The sequence below is a fragment of the Phasianus colchicus genome, chromosome 1 (genome assembly GCF_987193195.1).
Source record: "Phasianus colchicus chromosome 1, bPhaCol1.hap1.1, whole genome shotgun sequence".
NCBI classification, from domain to species: domain Eukaryota; kingdom Metazoa; phylum Chordata; class Aves; order Galliformes; family Phasianidae; genus Phasianus; species Phasianus colchicus.
This window is the reverse complement of record NC_143436.1, coordinates 177,814,577-177,832,095: the sequence shown is the minus strand read 5'-3', so window position 1 is coordinate 177,832,095 and position 17,519 is coordinate 177,814,577. Positions and strand designations below refer to the sequence as shown.

At 41.3% G+C, this 17,519-nt stretch overlaps 1 protein-coding gene across 3 annotated transcripts in view; it reads left to right on the top strand.

Moving 5' to 3' along the window:
- The window catches only part of CDK8 (cyclin dependent kinase 8), a 65,516-nt gene that overhangs the window by 1,296 nt on the left and 46,701 nt on the right, over nt 1-17,519 (top strand). For all 3 annotated transcript variants that reach the window (XM_031615854.2, XM_031615853.2, XM_031615855.2), the window contains exon 2: nt 17,136-17,211. In XM_031615854.2, the coding sequence (XP_031471714.1) occupies nt 17,136-17,211 (76 nt within the window). The remainder of the gene's footprint in view (nt 1-17,135; nt 17,212-17,519) is intronic.

Below are 17,519 nucleotides of genomic sequence, written 5' to 3'. Positions count from 1 at the left end.
ATGTAAGCTCTCAGCGCTGCCTGCAGAGCGCTTGCGGTGGGGCTGCTGCCCGGCTCTGCACGCACCGCTATTCATCGGAGTGCTGTTATTTCACCGTGTTATTTCACTGCTGCTGCGATTCACCTAACTACTTCCACACCTTACATGTGAATCCTTCAGACCATTGGCAGGAGTAATTCTTACCTGGTCTGATTTTTTTCTTTTCTTTCTTTTCTTTCTTTTTTTTTTTTTTTTTTTGGAGATTAGGGTGCAAGGGCATAAATTGCAGTGAGTTAGGTAAGCTGTTGCAGCAGATCTCCTTATCTGCAGGTGTTCTTCAGTGCCTCTTTTCCAGTCTCTTCCCCCAGCGCTTCTCATTTCTCTGCCAGATTGCTGAGAACTCTCTTTGAAATATGCTGGGTAATTGCATTTGGACAATATCTGAAACACTTAAGGTATAACTGTCTGTGGATGCTTCTGTAGCATATGGCATAGTGGTACATAGGTGGCCTTAAGTGATGTGGGTGGAATTAGGATTGAAGGGGAAGATTCCATTTTGATTCCTTTATCACAAAGAAACAAATTACAGAAGCAGATCTCTAATAGCAACTCAGTTTTCTGACACTATGATAATGTATGGGTGGACACTGTACATCTTACGGTGTGAGCGTATGAAAGATAGAGCTCAATGTTTGAGTACTGTTATGTACCAAAAATCACTGCTGAAATTTTTCCCCAGATGTTGTATAATGCTAGAGGAGAAACCTTTTCGTTTGTAGTTCTTGCACAGCTCAAACTTTCTTTGTGCATCAAATTCTTTCTTTCTGTTGAATCTGCATGTATTTTTCCCTTAAAAGTGTACATTCACTTTAAATTTCATTATATGATTCTAAATCCTATTTTAAATAACTGAAATCCCATGTTTATTATGCATCACAATTTAAGTGCTTGTGCTGCAGGACTGTAAATGTTTTATTAAAAATATTGAGGCTGCTCTTTCTTAAATGACATTCTACACACAGATGTCTAATGACTAGGATAAACACAGAAAAGAACTATATTTTAATAATTCATCCTGTGCAAACACGTTTAAAAACTCAGTGATGAAAATCCATCTTGCAAGCAAAAGGAGCTAGTGCCTTCTGTATAGCAGTGGACTTTACCCCTTCTTGCTGATGGCCTTCACAAAACTAGATTAATAGGTATGGGTCCAAACAGTAGGAATGTAATAGTATGTTGTTAAACTACAAAGGGGTGCTTTGGGGGACAGTTACATGGCCATTTTGGTGTATCATGGAGCCTTAAGAGGAGTGAAGGAGGCTGTGTGTTCTTGATGTACTGATGGAGATGAAATATGATTTTTATGCCCTGCACCAGCAAAAAAGCCAATCCAGCCATGCCTTGTCCTGTGCCACAAGGTGAGGCTTTGAGACTGGACTGGTTGTGTTTAGAATTTTGCACAAGGAGTCACCAGGTGCACTTCCATGGATGTTTCTAATATAGTCCCTGCCAAAACTTGAACATCGCATCAGCTGAGTACTGGTGTGGGGTGCTGCAGCTGAGCTCTGTGTGGCACACGGCCTGCAGCAAAGCCGCGTTCAGTTCCCAAGTTCTCATTTCCGTTCCTTTTGTCATCAACTTTGTAACCCCGTGGTTGAAAAGAATCTTCCTGGCTTTTCAAGTGGCTCTGGTGGCCCTGCACCTCCTCTGAGCAGGCTGAGCACTGAATTGGTGACTGCTGTAGCAGCAGTGCATGAGCTGGCAGTTCCTTCTACTGGCAGGCAGGAGGGGAACGGTGTGCTTTGCTCAATGTCACTCTGTACGTAAGGACACTTGCTCTTGTCTCTAGTGGCAGTAGGGCAGTTTACTTCTTATTGTCTAGGGAATTTCAGTTATTTCCTGCATTGAAGCTGCTCGGCATGCTGTTTGGGTGCTCATTCAGGAATGTTGCTCAATGCAAGTTTTAAAACTACCTGTTTGACTTACAGCAGAACTGGAAAATAGGCCAGCGTTTTTTTAGCTTCTTGGGCTAGAAACAGACTTGAGGTGGTTGGTTTGTTTAATTGACGGGATCAGACTCCTGCTGAGTTCCTTAGGAACTGACTCCCAGCTGTTGGCTTCAGCATGCTGAGGTGCTGGGAAACTGGAGGGCTCGCCCCAAAGTGTGCAGCAGATGCTTTGTTACCTCTCTCAGGCTGTGGTTTCTGTACTGGCAGAGCACGGTGGTAGTGTGCTAACTCCTCAGTGGTTTTTGACTTTAATGGAGTTGATCTTGCACTGTTTCATTTGCTGTCCTGTGCCTTTGGTTCTTAGCGTACAGCTGATGTCTCTCTCTGATGTCTGTCTCTGAGAGAAGCCTATGCTGTCGAGCAAGGATGTCTGCTTCAGTGGCAGTTTGGACTGTTTCCAAATACTTGTTCTTCCTGTTTATTGGTTGCGGTTTGGATGAGAATAAGGAACTATTGAATGTCACTGTTAGGCCATGTCTAACTCTTTAATTACAGCAGCAGAAAATGACGTAATTAAAAATCCCAGTCTGTAGTAACATCTCCCATGTGTTGTTGGAAGCTCTTCTCACTCTATGGGAGAAGGGGACTTTGGAGGCTGTGCTCATGGTTGGGAACACATGGTCAGTAAACTCATGCTTCCCAGCTTATTCTCAGGAAATACAAGGAGTGATCTAAGTGCCCAACAGAAGTACGGCTGTTTTTTTTTTTTTTTTAATCTAATTTCAGTCATTAGTTCTGGGTTGGAAGTATTTCTGTAGGTGGAGGGACAAATTCTTTCTTTTGGGTTTACTAACACGTTATTGCTGAAAGCATGAAAATACATTTATGTATTGAACTCGTACCTTTCAAACAATCAAATCCATGAGGTTTTTTTTTTCCTTGAGGGTCTGCACGAGTTGTATTAAAAAAAAAAAAAAGCAGTGGTGGAGGAAGTAGTGGTATCCAGTGAACTACTGCTTTGCTTCATCTTCATGTGGTAGTTTCTACTTACCTGAAAAGGGGTATTGCAAGAATTACAATGATTCTGTTTCAGAAATTTGTGGTTTGAAGCTAAAGAGATGGAAACCATGTTTAAGTTGTATGAAACAGTGCATGTTGTGGGTATTTACAGCTATATGTTGACTGACCTACCCGAGATCATAGATCGTTCACTTATTTGGGCATTGTTAATATCAAACTGACTTTAGTGAGAGGAATGTGGGGTTTGGGAGTGCCACAAATAGAGGCAGTGAGTCCAGCAAGGGCATTTCGGCAAGAAGGCAAGTAACAGACCTAGGCTTCCAGCTTCTGGATTAATTCTGCATTGAGCCTTTACTGGAGCTGTATCATGGAGTTCATCCTGTTAGCTTTCAAACTGAACTGACAAACAGCTCTTGTCGTCTCTCTGTTTAAGAAACACAACGTATTTTTTTCTTACCTGTATTCACACATCAAGTTGAACTCCTTTGAACAGAAGCAGTGGGTGCAGGTGATGTGCATGGAATGAGAGTGTGAAGTCAGAATGCAAGCACTTGGCTTGCCACTACTGTGAACAATGGAGTGGAATTTCTAAATGCTACAGACTTTATTTAGTGCCTATGTAATATGTCTGTATTATCTTGTTAAAATATATGCCCTGAGTCTCTTTTGGATCCATTACCATAGTTGTTAGAAATCTAATTAAATTCTATCTGCATAATGAGGTATGTGTGCTGTGTTGCATTGAGTCTTGTGCTCTTTAATTTTTCTTGTAAAACTCATATAACTAGCTATCTTCCCATCTGCTTCCTTCCCTTCTCATCCTCTTAGGCATCTCCAGGCTTTGTATCTTTTAAGGTCAATTTGCCCGTCTTCACCATGAGCTCTCTGGTGAGCCTTGGGCTTTCTTTGGTACAGTCTTTTTGTAATCGTGCCGCATGCCTCAATTAGTGTTGGTAGCCAGTAGCAAAGGTGGAACTGGTGTAGCCTTGAGTGTTTCATGTCTATCTGAGGCCATTAGTACATAAAGGGAGCCTACAAAGAGGAGGGGAATCAACTCTTTGAAAGGGTGAGTGACAGCAGGACAAGGGGAAATGGTTTTAAGCTGAGGGAAGGGAGATATAGGTTGGATGTCAGGGGGAAATTCTTTACGGAGAGAGTGGTGAGGTACTGGAACAGGCTGCCCAGGGAGGTTGTGGATGCCCCGTCCCTGGAGGTGTTCAAAGCCAGATTGGATGGGGCCCTGGGCAGTCTGGTCTAGCATTAGGTGGAATGGTGGTGGCCCTGCATGTGGCAGGGGGGTTGGAGATTCATGATCCTTGAGGTCCCTTCCAACCCTGGCAATTCTGTGATTCTGTGATTCTGTGATTAGCAAGCACACAGAGGAGGGTGTGAGAGCAGAGATCGGTATCTGCTTTATTCTAGGTTACAAATTGGAATAATAGAGCATGTAAATAACAGGGTGATGCACTGCTGTGCCTGGTTTCTCATTAACAGGTTTTGAGGGTGCTGATTGTAGAGAAAGTGTGTGTTAGAGAGTGCTGCCCTTGGTCAAATGTCACTGAGGTTGTATGCTAGCTCTAGCTCTTGGATATTCTTGGATTCTCCTGTTTAAACATTAAAGTTTACAGTTGTTTTGTATCTTCTTTTTAATGTCCTTTATCAGAGGAGTTGGAAAGGCTGTAATTTGCAGACTGTTGAAGTAGAACCTGTGAATTTTTTAAGAATAGGATTGTTTTTTTTTTTTTGTTAAGTAACTTGAAAACTACAATAGAAACACCTGTAGGGCACAGAAACTGGGGTTTGCGTATGTGAGGTTGTAGCCCAGCAGTGTGTAATGATGGCAGGCACTTTCCCAGGACTCCCAAATTACAGCACTGATATGTCTGTTATGTCGTTGAAGTTGTCTGCCATTGTCCAGTGGACCTTACAGCTGTGGAATTGCAATGATGTGGAATGCAGACTGGAGTCAGCAAGGCACCTGGGCTGCTGGGGAGGCTGCTTTTCCTACCTGTGCATGATTAATGCTGCAGCTTCAGCTTCTCTTTGAATTTAAATTGCAAATGAGTGAGAAATGGAAGAACTGTGTGGATAAAGGTTTAGAGTAGAGAAGCCCATCTGGTGTGGATGGATGGGAGTAGGGTTGAGGCTTCTCCCCCCATCTGACTCTTGTGCCCCCATTCCCTTCCCACTCCCTTTTTCTGCAAGAGCCTGGCGATGATGCTGTGTTGCAACTGCATGCAGACTAATGGCTGTCCAGAGGGTTCTGTGTGCTAGCTGGCCTGCTATTTTTATCTTGTCTCCTCAGAGGCTCAACAAATGGTTTCTGAGACCTTGTCAAGCCCCTGTTTCTTTAGGATTACAGAATAGATTATCCATAGTGATGTGTTTTTGCTAGATACGAGGCCTCTTATGAACTGGATCCTAACTTTTGTGTCTTGTAGACTTTCCATTTAGTAAATATATATTTGGATGAATTTATTGAAATTTGTGTAGAAATGTGAATTCCTTCTTAGCTGATACAGGAGAGGTACTGGTTAGACAGTTTAACCTGTGGAGAATTCTGCTGATGTCCCCTAGAACAGCGGACATCCCAGCAAAAGACTGTCCCAAGCTTATGAAGATCAGGATGTCAAAGGACTGTTTTGTAATTCTTGAACAGAAAGAAGCTTCTGTTCAGGCAACAGTTTCCATTCAATTGCTTTAAACTACCTTGAGTGGTAAGAGGTATAGTAAGGTGTGTTGGGTGGTTAATTCAATATTTGTGGGACAAGAATGGTAAACTGGGATTTGAGCTGTAGATATGTTCTTTAAAGACCAAAATGTTCAAGAGAACATGGTTTTTTTTATATACTATGAATGATAGCCTAAACATCTAAAATTAAAATGAGTCTTGGAAAAAATGCACATGTTCTGTCAATATGGAAGAACACAACTAAAGGTCACCGAGACAATCTGCCTGTTTTTCTGGGAATGCTCCATTCTGTGCGCTTGTAACACCTTGCATACAAGATGTTGACATTTGAGTAAAGGACACTTGAGAGTTGCTGTAAAAAAAGACGACTCAGTTCATTACTGTGTGTTTGACTAATACGTGCGACTGAACTCAAATACAAAGGGATCTGAATTGCATTAAATCCCCAGATTCTGCCTTGTGTTTTTGGCTATGTTTTCTGGGAGACAAACCTTGTCCTATGAATGACAGCCCTTGCTGCAGGTGTACTTTCAATTAGAGTTTGCATTCAGACACTGGATAATCCCCCAGTGAAGCCTCAGAAAATCAGGTTTCATGAATGCAGTTGTTCTCACGGAGCTACTGTACGAGGTATGGAGCTTAATAGAAGCAAATGGGGCAAGTGCTGCCTGCGTGGACTTTAAGGCAGCAAGTTTGTCTCTGAATGTAATTTGAATCTTATCTAACTTTTTGTACTTGAACTGTTTGGAGTTCAAACTCTTTGCTTTTAGAGTGGACTGCAATCCTATTTAAACAGGGTTGAACAAAACAACTGCTCACAAATGAGTGTCCCAACAGTGCCATTCACTCTTGGTTAATTCAGCTCAACTGGAAGCTTATTTGACTTCCAGATGAGCGTCAGATACCAAAATACTCAGTTCAACCCCCCAAAAAGTACCTGTTGCAGCACTGGAATCTATCTAGAATTCCAGGCATACATAAAGGACATGCCAAAAAAAACCCAAACAGCATTATGGCTGCCTGACTCTAGTTTGCCTATGTAAGATTAGAGTGGCTGCAGAGCAAACAGTAATGAAAAGCTTGCTGCCTAATTTAGTTTAGGTAGATTCTCTGTCAGGGGGAGACACCAAGACAATCCTGGGGATAGTGAGTAGCTCCGTATGAGTCAGCTTGTCATGGGACCCACGCAGGGAGAAACAACTCGTGGCTTGGTCTGCAGTGGGATGTCAGAGCAGATTTCTGAGTATTACTGCTGAGGGCTGTGACAAACATGATTTGTACTTTGCATTTGGAGGAGTGCTGGATCTAAACAAGGTTAAGCAACCCACTAAAGTACCACCTAACTTCATTCATTCAATGATTTCTTTTTAATAAAGGAGGTCGCAATGGGAAGAGGATACAGCTTCTTAAAGCTAAAAGTGAGCTGAAAAGGTGAGATGTTGCAAGCCTCTTGGGATCAGATTTAAATCTTGGTGGGTATGTATCACTCACCAAGATACTGTAAAACCATCGCTCAAAAGCATCTGGCACAGCTAAATAGTACAATAGAGGAAGCTGTTGTGAATAAGAACACTCTGAAAAATTAAATATTACATTTTCTATGTGTTATGAATGTGGAAAAGAACAAAAGTAATGATAGGCTCAGTATGAAAATGCAGTGTCATAGCCCTCTGGCACCCTCTCCATCTGACCCTTCAAAATACATGAGTCTCAACCTCCCCTCTCAATCCTGAAGTGGGCATGAAATTAATCTTATTTTTCTACCCTGTTCTGAAGCATCTATAGCTCCACATTACCTGTACAACCAGAGGACCACTGACCTATAGGAGAAGCATTTAGAGAAGGTGAAATAACAGCAGGAAACGAGCTTTGCTTTTGTGTGTTACAGAAGAACTTAAAGCACTGGAAGTTAAAGAACTTGAATTGCAGTGCTTGGAGGAGGCACTGCCTGAACAAACTGAAGGGTGGTCACTTGTCAAGATGAAACATTCACACATCTGAAGGAGTTCAAAAGTATAATGGATTGCTAACTACAGATCATAATCCGATGCTTCAAATTGAGCCATAGATGACCGAAAAGGGGCAACAGTGACTTTTTCAAAGGAGTTATTGGAAGAGTGGAAACCACCAACTGTAAGGTGGGCTGACAGCAGAGATGGTGGATCCATGAAAGGTTCTGAGGACAAGAGACAATTTAAGTTTTATATTGTCTGGAAATTACTTATCATAAATAGTTGGTAAGCAGCTTTGTCTGGAAGTAGTTATTTGGGGTAGTAAAGGTGAAAGCTGATTGTGAAGGCTCAGGGAAGGACCTTGTGAGACTGAGTGGATAGAATCGTAGAATCACAAGGTTGGGAAAGACCTGTAAGATCATCTAGTCCAACCGCCTTCCCATTCCTATTAGTACCACAAGCACTAAACCAGATCTCGCAGCTCCTCATCCAGACATCTCTTGAACACTGCCAGGGACGGCGACTCCACCACCTCCCTGGGCAGCCATTCCAGTGCCTGACCACTCTCTGAGAGAAAAAGTTCTTCCTTATGTCAAATCTAAACCTCCTCTGGTACAACTTGTGGCCGCTTCCTCTGGTCCTGTTCATTGCCTGGGAGAAGAGGCCAAACCCCTCTTCACCACAACCTCCTTTCAGGAAGTTGTAGAGATAATAATAAATTCATCATTTCTGTGAGGTGATGATTCTTTACTCACACAAAGCAAGGTAACTGAAGAGCAGTCTGAGAGAAGAAAGTGTAAATGAAGTCCAGCAGTATTTTCTTTTAAAAAGAGTTTGTGTAGTGCTTTAAATAAAGTAATGTTAAAACTGCGGTGTGTTTCAATAAAGTGGCACAGAGTGTTTTTTAAGGAGTAACATTGTTTGGCTGTCAGTGTAGAATTTCTTCACTGCTGCAATTGCTGGCTCATCTTCTTATAGAAATAGTCCTTGTAATTGTACTTCATGAAAACTTTCATTTTAGGCTGGTATTGAAATTATAGTTTTGTGGGAAAAAAAGAAAGGGAATCCCAGGCATTCTTGCTTCTGTGGGCATTCTGTGCTGGAGTTAATCACTAGGATAGGGTTCTAGGGATCACTAGGGTTGTTCTGTCTCTGTTGTTTAGTTTTCATTTCTTTTTGACTTGTGGCCAAGCACGCTCACTGTGTCACTGCTTCCAGAAGGGGGGAATTGGCAGAGAAGCGTCTTTTCTCTTCCACCTTTGCCTCTCCTCTACCATCCATCCCCTCATCTTTTGCTTGTACCACACACTTTGTTGCTGGTTTGGATACTCATCATACTGTTCTGTAGCCTAATGTACTTTGTTATCCAACTTGCTTTTCCGTTTCTTGGGGATATCTTGTTGGAGGGGGTGAATCAGCTGTTGGAGGAGTGTGGCACAGATCAGAGCTGTCAGAAGGGAGGGATTTCTGGCTGGAAGCAGGAAGGAGGAGATGGCAAGGAAATACTTTTCTTTTGACAGCAGCGAATTCTTGGGTCAGAAGAAGAGCATGTACAGTGTATCGTTACATTTACTCCTTTACTTTGAACTTCTTGCCAAACTATGTGTTGTGGCGAAAGGCGTTAATTAAGAAAATAAATCAAAGAACAAAAGGATTAAAGTGATAAATTGCCATTTGCCTCAGAGTATTAGCTGTCTCAGGAGTGTGGTTTACTGGCTTGCTGTTGCTGGTTTTTCCTCCAGCTGTGGAATATGATGTTTGCTTTACTCACAAGTAGGTCTGATTGCTGGAGGATTTGTTTTGAAGTAGAAAATGCTCTCTGCATAAGCCTTGCTCTCTGGTAAGAATAATGATGCTCTTCTGGCACATCAGCTATACCATGTTCTGCAAGCATCTTGGTGATACAGAAAGCCTTGAATTAAGCCTCCAGTCAAGAAATTCTGATAGCACATCTTTCCCTGCCATGTTTTCTTTGTGTTAGCATTTCCTTGAGTACTATGGCTTTTTATTTTTACATGACATGTTACAAATTTAGTTCCAAGTCCACAACATAGGCTTCAGTCACAAATTGTGTTCCTTGTAAGCTTTCATTCTTTTGTAACGGTTTCTTTGTCTTCTTAAAGAATGCTATATCTAAAAATCAAATACTGAAGAGTTAGTAAGATTGAGTCACACTGGAACATTTCAGGATAAAACATACGTTTCTGAAGTAGGGGTTGTAATAGTAAAAAGAGTGCATAACTTAAAATATGTGGTTTTACCTGTTCTCATTTTTTGTGGTTAATAGACATACCTTAAAAGGAAAAACATGCAGAGTTGTTGAAATGCATCTTTAGTTTTTTTTTTTTTTTTTCTGCTAGGTTCTTTAGTATTTAAATGTTAATGTTAGAAATTATTGGCAGGCAGGTAATCAGTATATTACTTTCTTGATGCTTGATACGTTAATTCTCTAGATGAAAAGGAGAGAACAAGGCAAATAAACATCTCTGTCAATTTCTCTTAATTCTCAAATTTATTCAAATATGTGACTATCTGTACACTTTCTGACTCTTCAGGAGTTACTGTGGTCATGCATCACATAGAAACTTGGAGTGAGTAACATCCATGCAGCTTGTGACATGACATGCCTTCATAAAATGAAGTGATGTATTAATTATTGAGCAGTTCTCCTCAGTCATAGGAAAGGTCTTCTGACTTGTCTTTGACAGCTCTAGCAATCTTTAGAAAGTAAAGTAAGATGAGGGCATGTAGTGTTGATTTCCTAGTGACGTGTTCCTGCTTCATCAGCTATCCACAGCCATTGTCTTAGAGTGAAAAGAAAATTGAGATCCTGGATTTCTGCTGTACTGTTCATTCACTGTTGTTCTTGCTCTCTTTAGAATGTGGTGCATACATTATTTTTTGCCTTGAACTAATTATATTCTGTTAAGAAAAGATATAGCTGGTCTTCCCAGTATTAGTTGTGTACCAGTTTCATTGAGAGCCCTTGCACATCAGCGAGACCTGAAAAAAAAAAAAAAGAGAGGCCCTGGAAGTGCACACATTGTAGTAGTGTGGCTCTACGGGTGTTGCACAATGATTTTGTTATAGACCAGAACCAAGTCCTCAGCTCACTAGTTGTGGTGGGACCTGGGCTGATGCTGCAGAGCAGGTGCTGATGGCAGCAGCCACATCAGGAGCAGTATGGAGCACTGCTTCTAGTGGTAAGCACAAACAAGTTTGAAGTCGTAATATTTTGGGCACTGAATTTATTGTCCTCTACAGCTGTGCAAGTACAAACTGCTCTTTATTCACCTGTACTTCTTCATAGAGGAGAGGAGGATAGCTGTGAAGTATGCTTCCAAGCTGACATCCTTTACAAAGTAGCTTTTCTGACTGGCAGACATTATCCTTTCTCATTTATTAATACATAAGAGGCTTTCGTGACAGAATCTGGTTTTTATCTGATTTTTGACTGATATCTTCTGTGCAGGAAACAAGCAACAATCTGTGCTGGGATGGACCTTAAGCTGGTTGTAAATACTTTTAAATACTCTGGACTTGAATAAATCTGAACTTTCAACTTTTGTTGTATACGGAAAATTTATAATAGATAAGACAATTTTATCTTCTGTGTTTAATGTATGCTAAATTACTGTTCCCTTTTTCATAGTGTTTTAAAATTCAGTCAAGCGAAGAACCAATTGTTTGACCTAATGTATTTTATTCACTATTGCTTCATCTTGTTTTAGGTAATAGTTTGTTTTGTTTTAAAGGCAGAAAAAAAAAAAAAAAGTGTACCATAGAAAATTTAGAGATTTTTAGAATTATTTCTTTGTAGTGATATATGTAATGCATAGAGCATCAGTGAAAGTAAAATAGCTTTAAAGCAACCTTCAGACAGCTAGAAGTACACAATGTAGTTTTACTTCATGTTGTTTCTATATGTTGGAAAAAAGTCTACTTTAGTTTTCCCTCAATATTGCAGAGGTTATAGAACTCAACTGCAGCTTTCTGCAAAGGTACTCACCTTTGCAGAAAACTTTGTAGTTTCTCAAGCTGACTTGGAATTATGATACTAGTTAGAAGATGTGCTAACTTAATCTTGAATGAAGCAGCTGTGCCTGTGTTAGTTCTGATTGATCTCTTCTTTCAGACCACTTCAGCACTTAGCTGAGCATACAGCAGCCCCTTTCGTCCTTTTGGTGAGATTTTTCTCAGTTTTTATCTGAAGGTACAGAGCCATTGATCAGACTTGCTGTGTGTGCTAATTAGTTTTGACAAGTGTTTGGATTCGAAGTGCTTTCTGGCAAGTCAGGTGCCTATTATGCAGTTTCTCAAACTTTGCACCAGTTGTGTTGTAACAAGCACCTTGTCAGTGTGCAGTGGTTTTGGGAGGTGGGGGAAGGCAGGCTGTGTAAGTCAGCCTCCTGTAGGGGTGAAAGGATTTTACATGATCTTTGTGTAAGCTCTAACTATGCTGGTAAGTTTATGGGATCTAAGTTAAAACTGTTGAATTGCAGCCCAGGTGGTTTCATTAAGGCTGCTAAAGACTGCTAAGATCATGGAATCCCACCATCAGCCCACACCTATGACTGCTCTACACCATGTCCCTCAGTGTGACATCTCCCCTGTCCTTGTACACCTCCAGCGATGATGATTCTTCCACCTCCCCAGTCTGCCCATTCCAATGCCTCACCACTCTTCTGAGAATTATTTTTTCCTAACATTCAACCTGAACCTTCTCTGGCACAATTTGTAGCCTTTTCTACTTGTTCTATTCCTATCTCTCCCTGTTACAAGGAAGATGAGACTGACCTTCTCCTCACCACACCCTCAGTTCAGGCAGTTGTAAAGAGTGATAAAGTCTCCCCTGAGCCTCCTCTTATCCAGGCTGAACAATCCCAGCTCCTTCAGCCGCTCCTTCCATCTCACATGTGCAGTAAGACAACATAGCTGCCATGTCCAGCTTCAGTTTTCTTCTTCTCCTCTCCTAACTCGATTGCTACAGTTAACTCATAGAATAATAGAATTGTTTTTAATTTCATGTTATCTCTTTCTTCCTTGGTAGTAAATTAAATCTTTGCTATCAAATTCCATTTTGATGTTTATCAGTATAATAAAACCTCTCATTCATCCATGCCCTTCTTTGAAGTTCTAATGGGTAGGGGAGCACTTAATATTTCTTGCATAGCTTTCTAGCATGTATGAAAGTTCCTGTCCATGTTTTACTGATAATAATGAGGACATTCTGCTGATTGCACAGTTACAGGTTCAGTGTTACTTGACATTCATCTGATAAGCAGTTCAAAGCTAAGATGTCTGTAGCACAAATTCACTTTCAACTGTGAAAACCAAGGGCACTGTCAGTAGAAGCCTGGGGCACGTAAGAATGGAGTGCAGACCTGCCAAAATGGACCTGGGGGGGTACTGCTGGATGGTAGGCTGGATGTGAGCCAGCAGTGTACCTTCACAGCCCAGAAAGCCAACTGTATCCTGGGCTGCATCCAAAGCAGCATGGCCAGCAGGGCAAGGGAGTGATCCTGCCCCTCTGCTCTGCACTGTGAGACTTCACTTGAAGTACTACATCCATGTGTGGAGTCTTCAGTACAGGAGTGGCACATACCTGTTGGAGCGTGTCCAGAGGAGAGAGACAAAAACATCCTCCCTACGAGGACAGGCTGAGAGAGCTGGGGCTGTTCAGCCTGGAAAAGAGAAGACTGTGGGGAGACCTGAGAGCAGCCTTTCAGTATATGAAGGAGGGCTGTAAGAAGGAAGAGAACAGACTTCAGCAGAGCTTGTTGTGATAGGATAAGGGAAAATTATTTCAGGGAAAATTAAAAGTAGGGAGATTTAGAGAGGATATAAGGAAGGAGTTTTTTACAGTAAGGGTGGTGAGACACTGGTTGCCAGGAGAGGTGGTGGATGCCCTATCCCTGGAAACATTCAAGGTCAGGCTGGACAGGGCTCTGAGCTCCTGATGCAGCTGTAGGTTTCTCTGCTCACTGCAGGAAGTTGGACTGGGGTGGCCTTTAAGGATCCCTTCTCACTCAAAAGATTCTATGATAATGCATTCAGTGGAATTTGGATTAATGCTGCTGAGGCTGAGTCACTTTAACAATACTATGACAGCTGTACTTACGATTTTTTATTTTGATTACTATTGATATTAATGGAATTCTCAAAGGTAGAATGAAACAGATTTTCTTTTAATCCTATGTTTTATTAGTATTCTTTAATTATCAGGATTTTCATATTCTTTCGGGAATAAGAAACATAAACAATTACTGGGTTCATTAATTTTCTACTGAATAGATGCTGCATTTAAAGTTCCCTTTGATAGTTTTAAGACAGTAGAAGCTGTTTCCCTCAGATGTTTAGCTGCTGACAAATGTTTCCTTATTTTTAAAGAACTGTTCTTAAGTTATGACTAGCTAATTTCAAATTTCTGACCTTTTTAATAGTAATGTAAATTTGGAATAACAACCATTGATTTTTTTTAAGGCTTTAGTTCTTCTATTTTTATTACTCACTTTTTAACTGATCTCATGATCAGCATTTGGGATATCCTTTAGTGCAGTATCAGTACATTTGTACAACGTGCATTATATGAAATGAAATAACACTAAAATTGATGTTTATTTAAGGTATTTTTTGGGTAACAAGCCCCCTTTTCTTCCAGGTGTAGGATATATGCTTATATATGCTTTAATTATTCTTTCTAACAAATGGTAAAAATACCAGGCATTACAGTACTAGAGCTATGCAGTGCTTGCATTTGGCAGGCATCTGTTCCTACTCTTTGCTGCTTTTTGTTGTATTCTCTTCAGATTGATTATTTCTTTAGGTTCCATTGTATTTACCAGTTCAGTTAGATTTTTTTTTTTTGTAGTTGGGGAAAGTATTATAGTAATTCAGAGGCAGGGATGGGGCACCCACAGCTCTCTGGGCAGCTGTGCCAGTGCCTCATTGCCCCCTGAGTAAAAGCTCCCCAGCAGTGGTGTACTAAGGAAGTTCCCTTATTCTTGTCACTTGACAACTGTTACTAATAAGGAGTATTCCTGTGCTGAAGATGCCAGCCTACTTAAACACAAGAATATATGATTGGGATATAGTTGTGCAGATTCACCGTCCTTTCTAAGCATGCTGTGCTGTGGAGGATCTGCTTGGACTGACTTGAAGTCTTACTCAGGCAACTGAGAAAACGGTCAGATTTTCCCAACGTGATCCTTCTGTTAGAACTGTAGGTAAATTATGTTTGAGTCTTTCTGTGCCCTTAAAATGCAAGCTGATAAATAGCTGGTGCATCCACAACCTCCTTGGGCAACCTGTTCAGTGTGTCACTGTTCTCTGGGTGGAAAAACTTCCTCTAATGTCTAACCTAAACCTCCCTGTCTCAGTTTAAAACCATTCCCCTTTGTCCTGTCACTATCTGCCCTTGTGAACAGGCATTCCCCCTGCTGTTTATGTGCTCTCTTCAAGTACAGGAAGGCCACAATGAGATCTCCCCAGAGCCTTCTCTTCTCCAAGCTAAACAAGTCCAGCTCCCCCAACCTTTCCTCACAGGAGAGGTGCTCCAGCCCTCTGATCATCTTAGTGCCCTCCTCTGGACCCACTCCAAGGGCTCCACGTCCTTCTTGTACTGGGGGCCCCAGGCCTGGACGCAGTACTGCAGGTGGGGCCTCACAAGAGCTGAGTAGAGGGGGACAATCACCTCCCTCTCCCTGCTGGCCACCCCTTTTTTAAGGCAGCCCAGAACACAGTTGGCCTTCCAGGCTGCAAATGCACACTGCATGTCCAGCTTCTTGTCCACCAGGACCCCCAAGTCCTTCTCTGCAGGGCTGCTCTCAAGGAGTTTTTCCCCCAGTCTGTATCAGTACCTGGGATTGATCTGACCCAGATGCAGCACCCTGCACTTGGCCTTATTGAACCTCATTAGGTTTTCATGGGCCCACTTCTCTGGCCTGTCCAGGTCCCTCTGGATGGCTTCCCTTCCTTCCAATGTATTGACCTATGCCTATGTTCCTCTGAAACATTTGAGTAGTAGGGGACAGGGCAGAGGCTGCTGGCTCCCAGTAGCAGAGTGCAGCATTTTAGAAGCTGGGATGAGCAGAGGAGCAAGTGGTGAAGGGCACATAGCCACAGAGTGCTGCATGGCTGGGCACAGCACCTCAGAGCTCAGGTCTGAAACTGTCCTTCAATTTGAAAAATCTTATTTTTCCCAACTTATTTCATCCAATGTATGTTCTTGCGAGGAGAAAGAGGGTGCAATGTTAACTGCCCCCCCCGCCCCCTTAAAGTGATAATTGTAGAACACTCAGCATGAACAAGTGAAAGTGGTTTTTTTCCAGTTTTGTTCTAGGAAACAGCTGAAGTTATTTTTTTCTAAGAATTCCCAGAGAAAGTACCATCTGTTATGGAAAATTTTAATCTAGACTTTTAATTTGGCAAAAAATTAATCAGTTAAAAATAGAGGTCCACAATCCTAAGTATAAGGCAGCAGTCAATGCTACCAGAAGTGCTTGTAACACTGTTTGTAGGGCAGCACTTCTTTCTATACTGAGTTCTCCTGTTGCCATGAAATCAAAGCAGGCAGGTCGATGGCAGACACCTTCAGTCTTGAGCAGTCCTGTGCCATGTCCTGTCCCTGGTAGTGCTTGTATGAGCAGCAGTTGTGTGGTAGCACTTCTCATGCAATACCGATCCCTCCAAATACCTTGAAAATAGGTTGTATAAGTGAATAGAACAATGAGAATAACTTCCTGTCCAATCCATTTTGCTTCATATTTATATCCAATAGTGACTGCAAGCCATTGCCAGCTAAGGGAGATAGAAAAGACAGAGGGAAGTTTTTCTAGCTCAAAATCATTTCACCGTTCATCAGCAGCATAGGAAAACCCTGTGCCAGCTGCCTGGAGTGCTCTGTGAATCTCCTTTCCACCATAAATGTCTCATTTATGACCATTTAGACCATAAGTCTGCTTATGCTTTTCATTCTTAGAACAGTGTCATCGTTAGGCACACGGTTTAATTGTATGCTTAATAGTGAAAGTTTCTTGTTTTCAGGCTTCACACTACTAATATTTCTATGAGGTGAAAAATAGAGAATTGCTCTATATTTGGGTGTTTTTTATTGTTTTGGATGTGTGAATGAGTTTTTGCACAGTATTGGCTCGATCTGTTTTCCAGGACAGTAAGTTTTAAATTTTTATCGTATAGAAGCATTTTAATGCCTTCTGTCTTTGTCCTCCTTGCTCCTTTTTTCCTGTGTCAGCTCTTGTACGTCCCCCCTCTTTTATCTTTCTGATTCAGTGTAATTGCCCTCTTACTGAAATCTGTTCTCGCCCACTTATGGTTTCATTCCATTCTTTCTTCCCATTAACCATGTTCGTATTTTGTCCATTAATCTCCTACTTTTTCCTCTTTTCTGTTTAGAAAGGTTGATGTGAGCAGTGGGTTGTCTTTGAGCCCTGTGAAAAATCTCTTTGATGGACATGGTGGTAAAGAGCTCTCATTGAATTCACAGTGCTATTTTTAAAACAAATTTCTTTTCTTCTTTCACAGGAAAGATGATAAAGATTACGCTTTAAAGCAAATAGAAGGTACTGGAATTTCTATGTCTGCCTGCAGAGAAATAGCAGTAAGTAACAGTTCTTTCTACTAGCTAACAGACTTATTAAAAGTATTGATTGAGTGCATGTTTTTATTTGCTGAATCATGTTATTCTACTATGGGTCCTATATTTTTTATCATGGAGATATAAGATAAATAGAAATGTCATGGAAATGTGTGCACCTGTTTTACTTGCTGTCAGTGAATGGCTGTTTTTCAGTTAAAGTTTACTGCTTGCCTTGGGCAGATTAAAAGCAGAATTTAAAGATGTGATTGGAGTCAGTGGTTTAAATGACTTATTTGATCTGACTTTTGCATTACTACTTCAATTATTTC